The sequence below is a fragment of the Rhodnius prolixus genome, unplaced genomic scaffold (assembly GCF_049639745.1).
Source record: "Rhodnius prolixus isolate KJV_2025 unplaced genomic scaffold, Rpr scaffold_3, whole genome shotgun sequence".
NCBI lineage: Eukaryota > Metazoa > Arthropoda > Insecta > Hemiptera > Reduviidae > Rhodnius > Rhodnius prolixus.
The window spans coordinates 9,684,196-9,700,934 of NW_027411603.1; the positions used below are offsets into that span (position 1 = coordinate 9,684,196).

Here is a 16,739-nt window from a genome sequence, read left to right on the forward strand (position 1 = left end):
AAAGTACAATATAAAATCTAAATCATTGTATTTCTTACACAATTTAAACTTCTAGAAAAATCTTTATGTAAAAACGTTTTTATGTTATTGCTCTTACCTAAGTGGAACCCTTGTTTAAACCATACACTGTAGATTAGAAGGAATATCCCCTCACAATATCTGACCGGCTAGAAGATAGTTCCTGACTAGTCTGCTAGTGTACATGGGTGCTTCGTGTTTAAAAGTTGCATTTATTTCGTAGAGTGTCTCAACTGAACAGTAGTTATCATTGGCCAAGGTGAGGACGTTCTCTTCTTCTTTCAACAATATTAAATTCCTTGCATACATGAATACATTTACTTGAGAGTCAAGAGTTCTAATATTGTAATTCAAAACATTTCTTGGTAAAAGTAGTCTTTTTTAACATCCTGTTAAATATAAATTGCCTATTGTACACTGTAACCTTTAGTAACCTCAGTTTAATGTTTAATCATTTAATCTGTTATTCAGAATTCAGTTTTCTTTCTTAGTTTTAAAGTACATCAAGAAATAAAATTTATCTTAGATTTGAATGAAATAGAAAAATGCTTACCGTCTCAAATGCGTATTAATGGAGCAAATCACTTCTGTTTTGACTAAGAATTCAATTTTAAAGCAAAAGATTCTGTTTTTAAAGATGGTGGTCGGTCAGGTGTAGTTCCAAATTCTTATCGCTTAATGTCTCTTTCTAAGGCTTCGGACCCCTGGATTTGATCTTGGGGTCTTCCTTTACTAGTGCCCCGCGCTACCTAGAGAGCTAATGTCTGAACTTATATTTTATACTAATTAAGCCATTTTATTCACGATCCTGTTGGTCAGAACAAAGGAATGTCACTTCTATAGTCTTATTTGACAGATGTCTCCAATTGTAAGAAATTAATAGTTAAATTAGCTCAGAGTTTGCCGCACCTTCTTTTGCTATACGATGAAGTAGCTCGTTTTCTGTAATGCGTGGCTGACATTTAATCTACAGATGCTAGTCATTTCATCGTTGATGCTTAGGCAGTTTATTCAAATATGAGTACAGCGATTGTGAACGAAAAATCCTATGTTGGTGAAACCGTGTACTTATTGCATTAAGGTAACATTGGGGATTACTCAACTACTGACTATATTTCCAAATGGAAGTACCATTTTACTAATGAATTTTTCAGTTTTTTGAGATGTTCATAAAACTTGTAGAACTTATTAGACTTTCCCCAAGAAAATATTAAAAATACCTGTACGAGAGGTGAGAGTTTGTCTTCCCTCTAAGGTGCACTTCATTTCTATCATTTTTTATTTTTTTTAAACAAGCATTAAATAAGTCGTTAAAATTCTAGGTTAAAGAAAATTCCATTTTGTCTTATTTTCGCTTCGGTTGATTTCTATAAACTTAGTCTCAAGAAAAATGCTATAACATACGCCTGGAAATTAGTTTCAGGGAAAATTATTGACATTTCTATCAGTGGGTAGAAGGTAGGTCCTCTAAGTCGCAATTTTACTGAATTTTACCGACAAACCCTATTCAATAAATATGAGATTTAATATGATTTCAATTTAAAGAAAATCCTTTAGCATAAGTTTAAATCTCTTGATCGATTTCATTTTGGTAAAAATCCAAAATTTGAAGAAAATCTTGTAAAGTTACAGAGAAAGGACATTCTAATTTAGGAAAATCTTTATTCAAATTAATACCAATTTTTTTTTCTGCCGAGGAAATCTGTATTTAAATTTTCGATAAGCACAATATTTCACTTTGCCTTCTTGAACCAAATTAAACATTGAGAAAGCTATCCTAATAGCATTAATTAATCTGCACTTTGCTAAGCTAATCATCATACTGCAATAAACCTTATTAGGAAAGTGCATAAGAGAAGTTTATTATGAAGAGAAGTGCAAAAGTTTATTATGAAGAATTAATTCTCCCATTTAGATTATTGTTTACAGTGAAGCAATACATCTTTAAATGCAACCTCACTACTGGATTGTGGTTAATTTTATTATCAACTTTCTAGTGAACTGTAAAGGCGAAGATTTCATCATTAAATTTGTTAATTTTAATTAATTTGTTTATCAGTTTATTTATTATTTTATTCTAATTCTTGATGGGTTTAAAAAAATTATTCCTTTACTAAACAATATATACCATCTTTACCACCATCTTGCGATTAGATCTAAATATTTGGTCAAATTCAAATAATCTTAACGATTTGTTTTGGAGAATCTTGAAGTGTTACTGACAATCTAGTTTCATTCTCTTCTGCCAATGTTTAATTGAAATAATTCCTTCGTTTCTAAAACTTCAGCTTAAAGTTATGAGTACGTTGTTTTAAAAATCCTATTTTTCACCAAGTAAATTTTAAAATTCAAATCATCATCACTTTCGCCAGAATCATAGTTCTGGTAGGTGAGATGGGACGTTTTGTTACACTACCATTTATTAATTTACAAATTTACATTGTGGTGGGCTAATTTTTGGAGTGGAAATAAGATTTCACGTCAGAATACATCGCCAGTATTCACTAAAAGTGACAATAATTTTAAATACATAAGTTATTCGAAATGTTGAAACTCTATTTATGAAGGATTATAAAAGATTATAAACCAAGATCATTGTGGAGAGTTCAACCCAGATGTATTGACTGTTCATGACAGTTATGTTAATTTTATAGAAAAATAAAAGTGGCGCATATAAACAATAGCTAATCAGTATAATCTAAACTCATTCCGTAAACATTTTCAAAAATCACTATTGTTATTGCATTTTTGTTGTTGATTTATTTTTGCATTTGTAAATAATCTATCCGTTTTAGATGGAGTATAAAATCTTTTGAAATGAATATGTCATTATCTGTCAATTGTTAAAATTGAGACAGTAAGATTATTACTTAACTGTATTAGAATTCAGAATTTATTATTATTCGTTCAATTTTTATTATCTTTTTATTTTTTAAAACTACTTTTCCCCTCATTTCTCAAATTCCACTGCCAAATTTTCTTCTCACATAGATTTAAAAAAAAAAAACTTTTTACCAAACAATAATATAATAATAATAAACTTTATTGCTTATAAGGGAATTCCTTGTAGCAAGGAGTAGGGTACAATTTCAAATAACATATAACATAATCTGTTTAAAACAAAATACAAAATTAATTGAACTCAAAATTAGTTATACAAAGCCAATTAAATATCACCAGACGAAACTAGATTGAACATAATTTTAATATTTTAAATAATAATACAAATACTTTAATTAAATAATATTTAAATCAAATATTTCAATGTTTTAAATTTAGTAGCAATTCAATAAACCCAACATAACCTGTAGTCAATTAAGAGGTACAGTGAAAAATAGTCTGCCTCAGTCAACCCCCAAACGGAAAATCTAGCCAGAGGGCAGCTCCCAAAGTCAAAAGACACTCCACAACAGCGGCGCCAAGAAAGCAAGATCGTTCGCACCCAACGAATAACCAAAAATTAAAAAATATAGAACATAAAAATAACTTCATTCGTCGAGCGCGAAGGACCTCAGCCTCACGACGCTCGCAATGTAACAGAAGATGCCATTCAACTTCCGAAGACTGTCCACCTGCAAAACATCAATTAGTGTATTACAATCAACTTCGCCTTGGATGTATTTGGATAGGTGCTCCTGACAGGTGCATAAATAGGGCATTTCAAGAGGATGTGTTCTAACGTCTCCAGCTCATGTAGGTTACAGACAGTGCACAATAATGTGGCATCGATGAAGTAAGAATGACCATTTATATAAAAATGTATTCTCTCAGTCCCGCTTAGTCGTAACTGCAAGATCACCCTAATTTTTTGAATGGGGCCATTTAATTTAAGATAATATTCCTCGGCACCCAGGTTACTGACGTGTCTGAAGACCGGATTAAAATTGGAATTGCACACTTTCTCAATGTCACTTGAGATGCTATTCGCCAAACAATTACTACATATTTAAAGTGATATCATACTAATTAATTAATATTATAATCTGTAATTAGTAAAGTGTTACATAGGATTACCGGAGAGAAAGGCAATGAGAAAATGTACGAGGTTGAGATTCTCTTTTCTGTTCTATTCCGAGTTAGTGGTTTTCGTTTCGAAGCAGTTTTGTGATAGGTAGATAAATAATGAGAAGGGAGGTGTTTAGAAGGTTGTATTTTTTAGGAGGCATAAATTCTTCAAAAGATTGAAGTCTAAAAGTTTTATAAAAAAAATTAAGCAGGGAAATGCGACATTCCTTTTCTCTTTGAATAGAATGCAAAAGATGTTTTGATTAGTGTAATTACTGGGCAGCTCTGGTTGCCAGTGTACCCACAAAGTAGGTAGGACCATCAGTTCTAAGAAACACTCCATTAATTATGTCAGTGTACCCATTACCTGATTTGGTGTGCTTGGGATTAGAATACTCTCAAGGGTAAGCTTGGAAGCTTTAGAAGTAAGACTACTTCCAAAGCTCCCAGTATTGAAGAATTGCCTTTTTGCGGTCTTTTTTGCTTTGAGGATTGGGGCCAAATACCCACCCACTTATGTAAAAACCTAAGAATAGTGAATTAGTCTCAGGACCTGCGCTGCTCAGGTAACCCTGGAAAAATAACAGTTGGTCCAATTAAAGAAGCACTTTATTGCATTAATTACTTGTATAAAAGAAGATGCACATTCTACCCACTATGTAGAAACCTAAGGAATTAATACGCATCTAACCAATACATTATTTTTTAGGAGAAATATGAAAAATTGGTACATGGACAAGAGTTGATTGAAAGCACTTTACATCGTCATTTAGTGGAGCATTTAAACGCTGAAATAGTTTTGGGCACTATAACCGATATTGCAGTGGCCATGAATTGGATTAAATCAACTTACCTTTATGTAAGAGCACTTAAAAATCCGAAACATTATGGCATACCAGCTGGTCTGTCATCAAAAGAAGTAGAAGCACGTTTACAAGGTAAGGAACGTTTGAGGTTTTAGTTTCTCCTAGATTGAAGATGTATTGAACTATAAAGTCAATTAACAATTAAAAAACATTATTTTATTATATTAGGTTTCCGACTTTGCGAAGATCATAAAAATTATGTTCTTATGCTTTATTATTGTGCTATTATGATTCATTTAGATATGTGCCTCAGAGAACTTCATGCTTTAGAAAATTATCAGTTAATTATAACAACCGAAATGGCTTATAATGTGGAACCGACAGAAAGTGGAAAACTTATGGCCAAATATTACATAGCATTTGAGACTATGAAAATATTTATGAAGGTAATTATTTGATATTTTACTTATAATCCAATATGTAATAATGTTAATTGAGCCAGTAACCTCAGATGTTGACGAGTCGAAAAGTTAACAAAGTAGAAAGGTAATCGTAATAATGGTTTTCTTAAAACACCTATATTGAATAATGGAGTATATGAAATATATTTCTTTAAACAAATAAAAAATAAAAAAAAGCCTTGAATTACAGATTTTAAGCACTTTTGCCATCTAGCGGCACTTTAATAAACTACACAGTTTTTTCAATTGTTTCATTGTTTATGATCTGAGAAATATAATAACATAGTTTCTTAAATATGTTTACAGGTCAAAGGAACAGAAAATTTGTCGGAAATGCTGGAACTTCTTGCACAGTGTCATGAATTTGAAGATATACAGTTGAGAAGGAATGAGAAAAGTGCATTAAACTTGATGAACAGTCATAAAGAACAAGAATTCATTAGATTTCCATTGCAGGGCAAAGTTAAAACAAGGCAAATGAAAACTAATTGGTAATATTTATTTCAAATAAGAAAAAAAACATAAAAATGATTTCTATTTTGATGAAATTAAGGAAGTTTTTAATAATTAATCTTACGCTTATTAAGTACTTCGCTTCAGTTTACCGAATTTTTTCAGCTCTTTGTTTCACTCAGGCTTGGTAATCAGTTTGATTATTATTTATATGTAGCATATTATTACCACAATCCTCTAAGGTGAACAATTCCAAATTGTTCATAAGTTCTGACTTGTATTTCATTACCTCTCAACTAGAGACCGTTCTGTATTGTGTGTATCCAGTATTTGTTGTTACAGCTTGATCCAATCAGTGTTAGGGACGCTCCAAATTTCTGACATTTCACTTAAACAAGAAACTGTAAAAATTATGAGATTAGCCCAAAGACTGTTAAACGGTGAATATAAAAATTATTCCAGTTTAATTTTTAATCTATGATTTTTCTAAAATACAATTAAATTATAATATGAATTATTCATTTTTAGGTTTATCACTTTTTCTATGGCAAAATAATTTCTATCAAGCGTTGGCTAGTACTCTGATATTAAATAAATGTGTACATGCTAGATTATGGGAAAATTCTCCATATGTTAGTCGTCAGTTACCTGGAATTGGACCTACATTGGCATCATTACTTGTATCAGCTAATAAGACTACATTCCAAGCGATTTTGGAAAGTAATCCTCGAGATTTAGAAAGGGTAAATTATTAATATATTATAACAAAGTTTCCTAGTATCTTCTACAAGTTAATATAGGAGCTATGTATTCGGCAAAATTGATGCATTGATGCAATTAGTTATGCAATACATAATGTTTCTAATTTTTAGCTATTGTAAAAGTAGATCAATAAAACTAAACAATCTTCATTTTTTTACCACGATATTAGTATCTGCTTGGCGTGCAGGTTTCTGAAAGGAATTCAGATGAGTTTTGTGTGTATTCTGTGGCATTCTTGATTGTTATATGTTGTCATTTTGGATAAAAAGGATGCAAATTCGGGGAAATATAGAGATAAATCTTTGTTCATCAGATTTGAAATGTCTGTAGAAATTTCAAAACGAGTGGCAAGTAAAATATGATTTTGTAGATTAGGTAAGGGTACCTTCTACCAGGTTAATAATGTGGTTAGTATAAATAGTATGCTCAAGAAGACAGTAATTTCAAATGAAATAGATCGCTTTTTTATCACTCTTCTTCCAGACTTTTTTTTTTTTTTGGCATTGGCTTCCGCCATACAGCCAGCATCGTCTAGGTGCTTATCACTAGAATATCACTCACTCTCCATTCTTACCTACAAATACATTCGCTTCACACATTCATCATTCTACTATATACCGCTATTTACATAAACTACTGCTAATGGATGGAGCAGCACTCTGTGCTCCTGCCATCCTTATAGCTTAACCAAAATTAAAATCACGTAATCCTTCTCTAAGCATTTTCTTCCATTCATTCTAATTCGGCTATAGCTTTTAAATACATTCATATTTCATTGCTAGCTCTGCTATCGACTTAAGCACATAAATGTTGGTGGAGAATATAATGTCTTCCAGACTTCTGTTTATACATTTTTCAAATCATCACTTAATGTTTTGCTTTGGATTAGATGATTCATTAATTTAAAAGCACCTGGCAATTTTGACCATCGTTTAGAGTTATCTGTTATTTTTTTATTTGTTCAATTAATAGATTATAAATCGAAAACCACCCATGGGAAACCAGCTACTAGAGGCAGCTGCGAAAATTCCACAATATGAAGTTGAAGTTTCCTACGGTAGTAGTGATAAAAAGATTACAATAATACTTAAAATATTGAACGCTTTTGAGGTACAATATGGAAACACCTTACACAGATGTAGTTTACTAGTTGCTGACAATAATACCTTATTGAAAAAAGAGAAAATCTGGTAGTTATTTTTTTACTTTCTTGTTAATGAATTAAATTCTTTCTTCAATTTGAATGATCAATATTAATAGTATTTGTTGTCTGTCTCTAGTGATCAAGCAATACTTGCTCATTGTGGTGAATTTCAGTTTTCTGTCTTTATAAGACACCAAGAAAATTTTAATGAATTTATTGTTCATTTAATTAGTGATTCATTAGGTGAGTGAGAATTTGAGTCTTCTTTTTAATATGTATAGCATGATTATTCGAAGGTAGATTTTTAATAATATTACTTTCAATTAGTCGGCATTGATGTTAAACACACTTATAAAATCATTGGAGGTGCTGCGGTAAAGCAACGATCTATTTGCCAGCCAAAAAATAATGAAGGACCATCCAAAGAAGTACGATAAATTTGTTTTCATTTTAATTAATAAATCTTTTTACTTTTTTTTGATTATTAAAAAAAAATCGTGGAATAGTTTTTTCATTCAATATGTACTGAAAAAAGTAAATTAAATAAATAATAAACATAATAAAAAATTAGGGAAGGGATTAGCTCAGTGCATAGCTTACTAGATTCTTACGAAAATAGCAGGATTCTGAACCATCTCTAATGGTTAAATGCATTGTTTGTTGTTAGCTTAAATCAAATAAAGCAAGTAGCAGGGGAAATGCCAATAAAACCAGTAATGTGAGCAACAAAAGGACTGCCAAAGAAAATAAGGTAGTTTTCTTTTAATAAAATAACATAAAATAAAGTATTCCATTTAAAATTAGTATCTTTATAATAATAATTATTATTTTTCTAGCCAATTAAAAAACAGATTCAATGTAGTTTAGAACAGTATTCTTTTGTACCAAAAAGAGGAAAATTATTGCATCAATCAAGTAATAATCCTACCCTAAACGAAGAAAATGAAGTTACTAGTACCCAAGATGTTCACAGATCACATTATTTTTCTTGTGATTATGCACCAACACATGAAATGAATACAGAATTGGCCATAACCCAGCAGTCTGAGACGACGATTAGTGATTATGACGGTGAAGGTTGGACAGACTCTTCGTTTAATGGTTGTATGATGTTTGGTAACAATACTAAACAAGTGGATCCATCTTGTACGAATATCGCTCAGACTAAAGGGGAATATTATTACGAAGTTGTGGATAGTGATAGCGAAGGTTGGACAGACTCAGGTATTTCATCGTTTAATAGAAGTGTGATATCTAGGAATAGTTATAAACAAGAGGATCCAGTTAATAAAACCATTACTCAGGCAAAAGTAGAACCACAGCCCCGTTACAAGGGAACTAGTAATGTATTCGGAAGTGAATTCAAAGAAGAAAGTAAAAGATTATTTCAAAGGGAACCGATCACGCTGTCGCCAAATAGTACTTTTAACGACCAGGTTGAACTTGCTGAAGAAGAAAAAACTACTAAGAATAAAAAATGTTTTTATCCACTTTTTATGCCATTTGGCTTCGAAACTAGAGAAATTTTAGTAGAAAACAGTAGTGATGAAACCACTCTTGCACGTGTTGAAAAAAATCAAGGTTTTACAGAATGTAATTATCAGCAGAAGATTATTCCAGAAATATGCAAAGAAGGAAATGCAAACATAGAAAAAAACATGGAAAACCGTAACGTAGAAAACAGAGAAACTCACGATAAAAATGCCAGTAAAGTTGATCTTTCTCATTCACAACAAAATCAAGAGAAAATGACTGAAGAAAGTGAGCATATTACTGGCGAAATTCAGGAAGTGTCGAGGATTGTAATCGGAAATAATGAACTTGGAGGTAATGTTATTATTAATTTTTTGACACACTTTTTCTTTTTAAATAGTTATTCTTGAGCACTCCAGGCGATAAAATAATTCTCCCAGGTTTTCTAGTAAAGATCTAGGAAGATATGTGGAAATAGGCGGTTACAACACTTCGGTGCGAAGTAAGCCTTCTCCTCCTAATAGAGAGTCCACAATTGGTATCTTTAAAGTTTATATAAGGAAATCAAATGACCATTCCTTTATTAGTCAAGATTCTGGATCCATCTTTCTGGATTGAAGCTAGCTGGATTTCGTCTGTTGGCTATAAACTATCTCTTCTGGTCCTATATATATTGTAATGTTCGGGGTGTTGTATGTGGCTAGGTTAGATTATCTTGTAGCAAGGCCTTGTACTCTAAAGAAACGCTAATTCTTCCCCGCATGGGAATTTTCCGGGTTGGGCTTGAAATTGTGTATTATTCGGGGGCCGCGTTTTGCTCACTCTTGCAGTAGCAAAAGATTGATGGTAGCGTGCATTTTGAAAACTTTCGCCATTAAACTACTAGTTTCGATAATTTTTTAAGAAGTATTATTATTAATCCTGTTAATGTGTATTTGTTTATAGATATAAGTAAAGAAAAAGTAAAGAAATCGCTATTTTTTCTGGCAGAGCTTAACGTACAATTAATAGGCGATTAGGTGTTACGGGCAAAACGGGAAGCACATACATTAACATTTTTGATAATAAATAAATAGTAGCTACACGCGGGATTTTAACTTACAAATCTTACAAATCCTTAGAAAAGGAGTATTGCCTTTAATTTGCTTAATAGTAGCTACACGCGGGATTTGAACTTACAAATCTTACAAATCCTTAGAAAAGGAGTATTGTCTTTTATTTGCTTGAGGATTTCGTCTAAAATATGTTTGCACCTAGGATGCAAAATTGGCCTCATTATTATAATTCATTGATCTGAGATGAATAGGGCATCCATTTAACCCATTAACCATTTGTTGTTTTAAATGTTTCCCTATACGATGGAAGGAAAAATTAAAACGATAAACTTGGAAGAATAGCTGTTTCTCAAATAATGTTTCAAATTGTGTCTTTGATTGATTGAATCACTCAAATTATTTTCTTTAAGTGTGTTCTAGTACTTTCTAGTGTTAAAAAGTCAATCAACAAACTTTTTTATTTTTAGAGCAATCTATAGATAAAACAGAAAATAGTGATGAACTTTTGGATGAAGATTTATTGTTAAATATCGATTTAGAATTGTCACTTGGTGATATATCATCAGATGATATTGATGTTGAAGAAATTAAGAATAAAGACAACACTAGCAATGAAGTCGGAAAAATTTCATTAAAAAGCAAGACTGTCCAAAATGTTAAAAGCTCCTCACTAAATGGAAAAGCATGTGACAAAAATAATGAAAATAAGTTAGAAAACCCAAGTTTTGATGGAATTCCTTCAGAAATAGGTATGCCATTGTAACTATAATTAAATTTATTTTTGTAAATTTGCATTCAATTTGAATTAAGTTGTATGATTTGCAGAGAAGCAGGATCAATTTAACGTAAATAACTATGAAGCAAATTCTAATTTTGAGGAGTTGCAACTAAATAGCAAATTTAGTAGTAATATTGATTCAAAACCACGTGCCGAAGTAGAATTACCTGATAAATTCTCCCGTAGCAGTAAGCTAAACTGCAATAATAATTTAAAGAAGGAAAATAAAGCCATTCAGGAAGTACGGATGCATTCTTCACAAAATTTAGGGTAATGTACACACTATTGAAAATTATTTAAAAGTATTAAGATCATTTTAACCATTAATAGAAATTGAAATGTCATTAAAAACTACTTTATTGCGGATGTTATGAATTCGATAGTTCAGGACTATAAAGTTTCTTTTAAGAAATACAGTTTATAATGCAATTTGTGGGAGTAAAGTTGATTATAATGTCAGAATTTGGCGCTAATGACCACGCAGTTGATGCGTCAAAAAATAAAAAATAAAAAAAATTGCTAGTGGACTTGAAAAATACAATAAGTTACGCGACAGCCAATAAAGTGATGTTTCTTCGTAGCGGAGTGATGCCTACTTGCCTGTGATCGCTCGCTGGTTCGTAGGTGCATCCGAAATAAAGAACTCTTATTGTTCAGAGGTATAAAAAGGAAAGTGAAGTGATGTTTTTTGCACCCAACTAACATTTAAGATTTGTTATTCCCGCAAAATAAAGAGAATTTTCCTTCTGTTTTGTTGAATTAAAACATTCTCAGAATTTTAAATAGCGCTTTCCCTATGCTCTGGAAGAAAAAGAGATAATTGTAGAAATGGACACCAGATTCGTGAACAATACTTAGAAAATTCGCATTCACAAAAGGCAATCTTCAAGGGTGCAGTTTGAGAGCTCCTTGTTATTTATTTTTGTATAGACGGCCACAAATCAAGCCAAGAAAATCGTGAAAAGAGCTATTTGTATTTGATATTGTGTGTCTTATCTATGTTGATATTTACTACAATTTAGTGATTCTGGCGAATAATGATAATTGAATATGAATATTGGAAGAGGCGTTGCAGAAGATCAACGGGGACTGTAGAAAATCTAAAATGGTTAGGATTAGAAAAAACCAAATGAATAATGAGAGTAATAAACTTTTCAAGCGAAATTGAACGTGTTCACACTTTTAAATAACTGGAGAGTTATGCTTGTAACAAAACTTCTTCCTAAAGAAGTTAGGAGAGGCATTTAAAATCTGCAAGAAGTGACCAGAAAGACAAAAATTGCTGTTTACAATTCAACCTTCATTCTAATTTTTAATTTCTCAGAGTCCTGAACACTAACAAAGAAAAGAAAAACAGAAAGATTTAGGCAGTGGATTTGAATTGCCTACAAAAAGAGAAAAGTGTTAGAAATACTTTAATAAGTTAGGATCAGCCTTGATGTATGTCTGGCCATCGATATGGTTGAATAGTGCAGACTGTGACGTTTGGACATCTGCCAGATTGGATTCGACCTGTTTCACGAGAATGGTTTCTAAAGAAAAGAAACTCGTCGAAAGAACCAAAGGCAGGTTAAGAAACTCATTAGAAGCAACGGGAGAAGGAATCATTCACAAGGTGATGTTAAGAAAGGCAAACTGAACAAGGAAGAGAAAATTTTTGGAATCTCTGAAACACTTCATAATCGGTAGAGCGATTTGATTATGTTGTTTAATCTGGGCTTGAAATTTTTATAACTTTGATATTCTTGTATTTGCATCACAATAATAAAATGCAGTATTTGTGCCTATAATCTTAAATTTCTTACGCAAACTTCTGTTTATTTAATGAAGTGTTCTTCATAAATGTTTTTAATAGGTTCGATGTGGACGAGCTCCTAGATCAGTCACCGAAGGATGAAGGAAAAGAGAAAATATCTTCGTCCTTAAGCTCTGCTCCTAACGAAGAAGAACTTTTCCAGTTGGAAAACAATAAATTGTATGTATAGCGATTTTCGTTTTTTTAGATAAAACAAATGGTTAATTCAGAACATTTTTCAGTTTTCCTATTTCCTCGATAGCGACTCCATCTAGTTTCTTTAATCGTGTAATAGTAATTACTGATTAACAAGATATTTATTTTATTCTATTTTATATAAATGTTTTTTTTTAAGAGCGCATGATGATAATTTGAATTTGATTAATCCACATATCGTTAAAAAAACGGATATACTTAAAAGAAAGCAGCTATTTAAAAATGAACGGAGTAAAATTCCTTATCAATTTGGTAACGATGACATCAGAGTGAGCAAAGCAGATAGGTAAGTTTACTAATTAAGTTCTGCTATGCGGCATTATCAGTATTTATGTGCTATCGATTTATTTGATTTTAATTTATTAATTTCTTTTCTTTATTTCTTTATTAATTTATTAATTAATAGTTCTCAAACTATTCTTTTAGAATTAAGATGGTTTCAAACAAAGAAAATTTACTACCAGTCAATAATTACTGGTCAGCCAGGAGTTATATTGAAAGTGGAATGTATCGTGTTAATAATAAAATATATGGACAAGCGTTTGGAAATGAATCGTTTTTATATCAGTCGCAAGCAACCGGTACGTCTGTGGAGTTGAATGATGATGAACGTGATTTGGACAGGATTGGCGAACAAAACTATTTAAGGGATGGCTATGGAGATCCTTTTGCTCCAATTTATCCATCATCTGCTCTGAATAAAATGACTGTAGAGGAAAAACATGTTGAACAAACTAACACGCGTAATAAAAAACCTAGTTTGCTTATGTACAATGAATTCGGTGTATCATCTAGAAGCTGCTACGAGATGCAAGAGTCAGATCTTAATAGGAGTAGACCTTCTCAATCGTTTATTCGGGAATCCGGGCCAGATACTGCTGTTCATAGCTTTGGGACGCCATCTTGGCCTTTGGCATCTTCTTCTTCTGTCCCTAATTGGGCCACAAATGTACCCTGCCGAAAACCTCTTTCATCGGTTAATAACTGTTCATCTTCTCAACAGAGCCTTCATAATTTGAGAAATGCTAACGTAAATGTAGAAAGGCAATATTCTCCCTGTAATTCTCAGAAAAGTTATGGTGAATACTTATTTATTGAAAATCAGTCGAACAATCAAAATTCGGTGTTTTCACAGAAGGCAGACATTTCACAAATTAAGCTGCCGACATTCCAGCCTTACTTCAGAAAATACAGACCAAGATACGATACAAGGTGGAAGAATTTTCGAAAATTCCCTGTTTGCACGTCATCTAGCAACAGATCTAACAGATCGCCTTACATTGACATCCAACAAGGAACTAGAAATTCAACCGTTCTGCAAAAGGCTGGTAATTTAAGTCAAAGAAATAGTGTAGCTGTTGAGAGTCAAGATTACAGAAGACGAATGCAACCTTGTGGATCAGTTCTGGGAGAGCCTTCAGAAAGGTCTCGTTATCCATTATTAGGAAAGAAGATAACTAATCGGCAACCAGATCAGATGAGTTATTCACATCCATCCCAGATGTATTCATCATTTGACAATGCTATTAGCCAGTCAAGTTCTCTAAGAGGGCCGATGTCCATGTTTGGTACAAGTGAAAAAGAAAACTTGGTTCAGTTTCAATTTACTAACGATATAGAAAATTCACCGAAGGCTGAAGAATACCTACCAACATTTGAATCAATATCGGGCAATTTAGGCTTTCCAATGACTCATAATGTTCATGAAATATCTCCAAGTCCTCCTCTGTCAGGTTAGATTTCAAAATTTATTCTAAATGTATAATACTTCTGTATTGTATTTTTATTTATTGAATAATTACAGGTGATGAATTTCAAGATGCAGCAGTTGAAGAAAGATATACCCCCAGAGAAAGCACAAATTTTGAGGATTTTTGCTTCAACAAAGAGAATCCATTTTTTTGATTGGATTTTTTTGTCATCTGCTTCAGCTATAATAATGAAGAAATAATACTTATTTTTAAAACAATGATGAAGTACTACTTAAGACTGGAAGAAGCTCGTGAATTATTGTATTTGATGTTTGAGTGGTACATATGATGTATTAATATAGAAGAATTTTTGCTTTAACAATCATTTAACTCTTTGTATTTTTTATCTTAATTCCATTTAAGTTTACTTTATAACGTTATTTATGAATTAACGTTTATTTACGAGTAATATAGGACGGCATAACAGTATGTAGGTCTAATAAAAAAAAAGGAAATTTCATTGATATCAGATTGTCGAAGAACGCTACTAGAAGGATTAAGGTCCACCTACTGGAATTGTATTATTGATTTTTTCTGTTAGAGAAACTATTGCGATCAGGTCTAGTTCAACTGCCTCAAAAACGAAAAGTAGAAAGCTCAAAACACGTAAAAACTTTTTCTAGCGTTGACGCTTCTAAAACTTGGGTTTTTTCGGTTTATTTGCTGTGACGCCTGTCTAAGAAGTAAGTAGCGTAAAAAAGTGAAGTTGTAAAAAATGTGTAAAGAGTTATTTGGAAATAATGCATAGGTGTTTTTATTTTAAATTTATTTATTTATTTTTTAATTAATGCCATCAAAAGTTCTTTTCAACTGAAACTTAACTTCAGAATGCGAATTTGTAAAACAATTTGCTGTTTTCTTTAAAAATTTCTTAATAATCAGTAACGAAATGATTGAAAATCAAAAGCTGAATGATTAAATATGACAAGAGCGAGAAATGTTACTGGGCTTGAATTAACCTGTTCTACGAGTGAGCCAGCAGTGTAAAACCAGCTAGACTTAAAGAAGGCAGAGTTAAATGAATTCGTTCTTAACTTTTCACTTGGGCTTCGCGCCCTGCAGTCAAAAGTAATGTTAACGAAACAGGTGAGTAATAAGCTATTAATTTTTAGTACAATTTTATTGCTTATTATATTATTCTATAAAAAGCACCTAAGAATTCAGATATTTGACTGGAACTAAGCACTAAATTAATAATGCCTTAAATGTCAATTGTAGGTGGAGAGACATGTTACCTGCGGAGCCGCTGCTAGTTCTAGAGTACAGAAGTATATCTCTTTAGCTGGAATCATTCTTTCCGGTTTGATGGTAGAATGGCAAGTGGCGTCAGTTTGTACATCCACCCTAGCCACTTTATACCTGATGTAATTTAGGCTTACACTACCTAGTTAAGGACAACCGAGCGTTCAGCAAGTGTAATGTTAGTAGAAAGTTGATGGATTATCTATATTAATTAGTCGATAATTAATCAATTAAATTTTAATATTGCAATTAGAGAAAGTTGTGTGACTGTTCATACCAGATTTCTTTTCTAAAATAATACTTTAATCTTTTAATAATCAATGTAGTAAGCCCATCAATTATATTTATTTTAGAGAAAATTGACTCTGGTAATTCAGAACGTGTTTCTCTCTGAGCACATACTCAGAGTGCCGCTGAGTGTTTACTTACCACCTACGTATTAATAGTGCACTAAGAATGGAAAGAATTCGTTATTTTTTTTTTTAAACAGAAGGAAATCATTTTTGAGTGTTAAGGTGAGGCTTACTTTAAGAGAATGCGACTTAATTTTTTTCTTTTAGGGTTAAATAATATTTTAGTGTGAATTAGAACTGATGAGAAGATGTTCATTGCATCTTGAAACGCTCCAAATATATATTTTGTCTGGTGTGAAATGGATATGACTTTATTGCGTTTTTTAATGACTTAATTCTTCCGCTATTTTTTCTCTAGGCCGTTGTAAGGAATTATAGGAATTTAATAACTTTTACTGGATTGAGGAAGAAAAATAAATACTATATA

At 31.8% G+C, this 16,739-nt stretch overlaps 1 protein-coding gene across 2 annotated transcripts in view; it reads left to right on the forward strand.

Moving 5' to 3' along the window:
- Nucleotides 1–15,039, forward strand: part of LOC141453683 (uncharacterized) — a 45,736-nt gene extending 30,697 nt beyond the window's left edge. For both annotated transcript variants that reach the window (XM_074127170.1, XM_074127171.1), the window contains exons 10-25: nucleotides 4,733–4,961; nucleotides 5,130–5,275; nucleotides 5,597–5,781; nucleotides 6,086–6,183; nucleotides 6,272–6,486; nucleotides 7,478–7,695; nucleotides 7,786–7,892; nucleotides 7,977–8,077; nucleotides 8,317–8,400; nucleotides 8,486–9,476; nucleotides 10,645–10,926; nucleotides 11,003–11,225; nucleotides 12,811–12,930; nucleotides 13,106–13,252; nucleotides 13,393–14,699; nucleotides 14,771–15,039. In XM_074127170.1, the coding sequence (XP_073983271.1) occupies nucleotides 4,733–4,961; nucleotides 5,130–5,275; nucleotides 5,597–5,781; nucleotides 6,086–6,183; nucleotides 6,272–6,486; nucleotides 7,478–7,695; nucleotides 7,786–7,892; nucleotides 7,977–8,077; nucleotides 8,317–8,400; nucleotides 8,486–9,476; nucleotides 10,645–10,926; nucleotides 11,003–11,225; nucleotides 12,811–12,930; nucleotides 13,106–13,252; nucleotides 13,393–14,699; nucleotides 14,771–14,871 (4,554 nt within the window). In that variant the 3' untranslated portion in view covers nucleotides 14,872–15,039. The remainder of the gene's footprint in view (nucleotides 1–4,732; nucleotides 4,962–5,129; nucleotides 5,276–5,596; nucleotides 5,782–6,085; nucleotides 6,184–6,271; nucleotides 6,487–7,477; nucleotides 7,696–7,785; nucleotides 7,893–7,976; nucleotides 8,078–8,316; nucleotides 8,401–8,485; nucleotides 9,477–10,644; nucleotides 10,927–11,002; nucleotides 11,226–12,810; nucleotides 12,931–13,105; nucleotides 13,253–13,392; nucleotides 14,700–14,770) is intronic.
- Nucleotides 15,040–16,739: the final 1,700 nt, after the last annotated feature.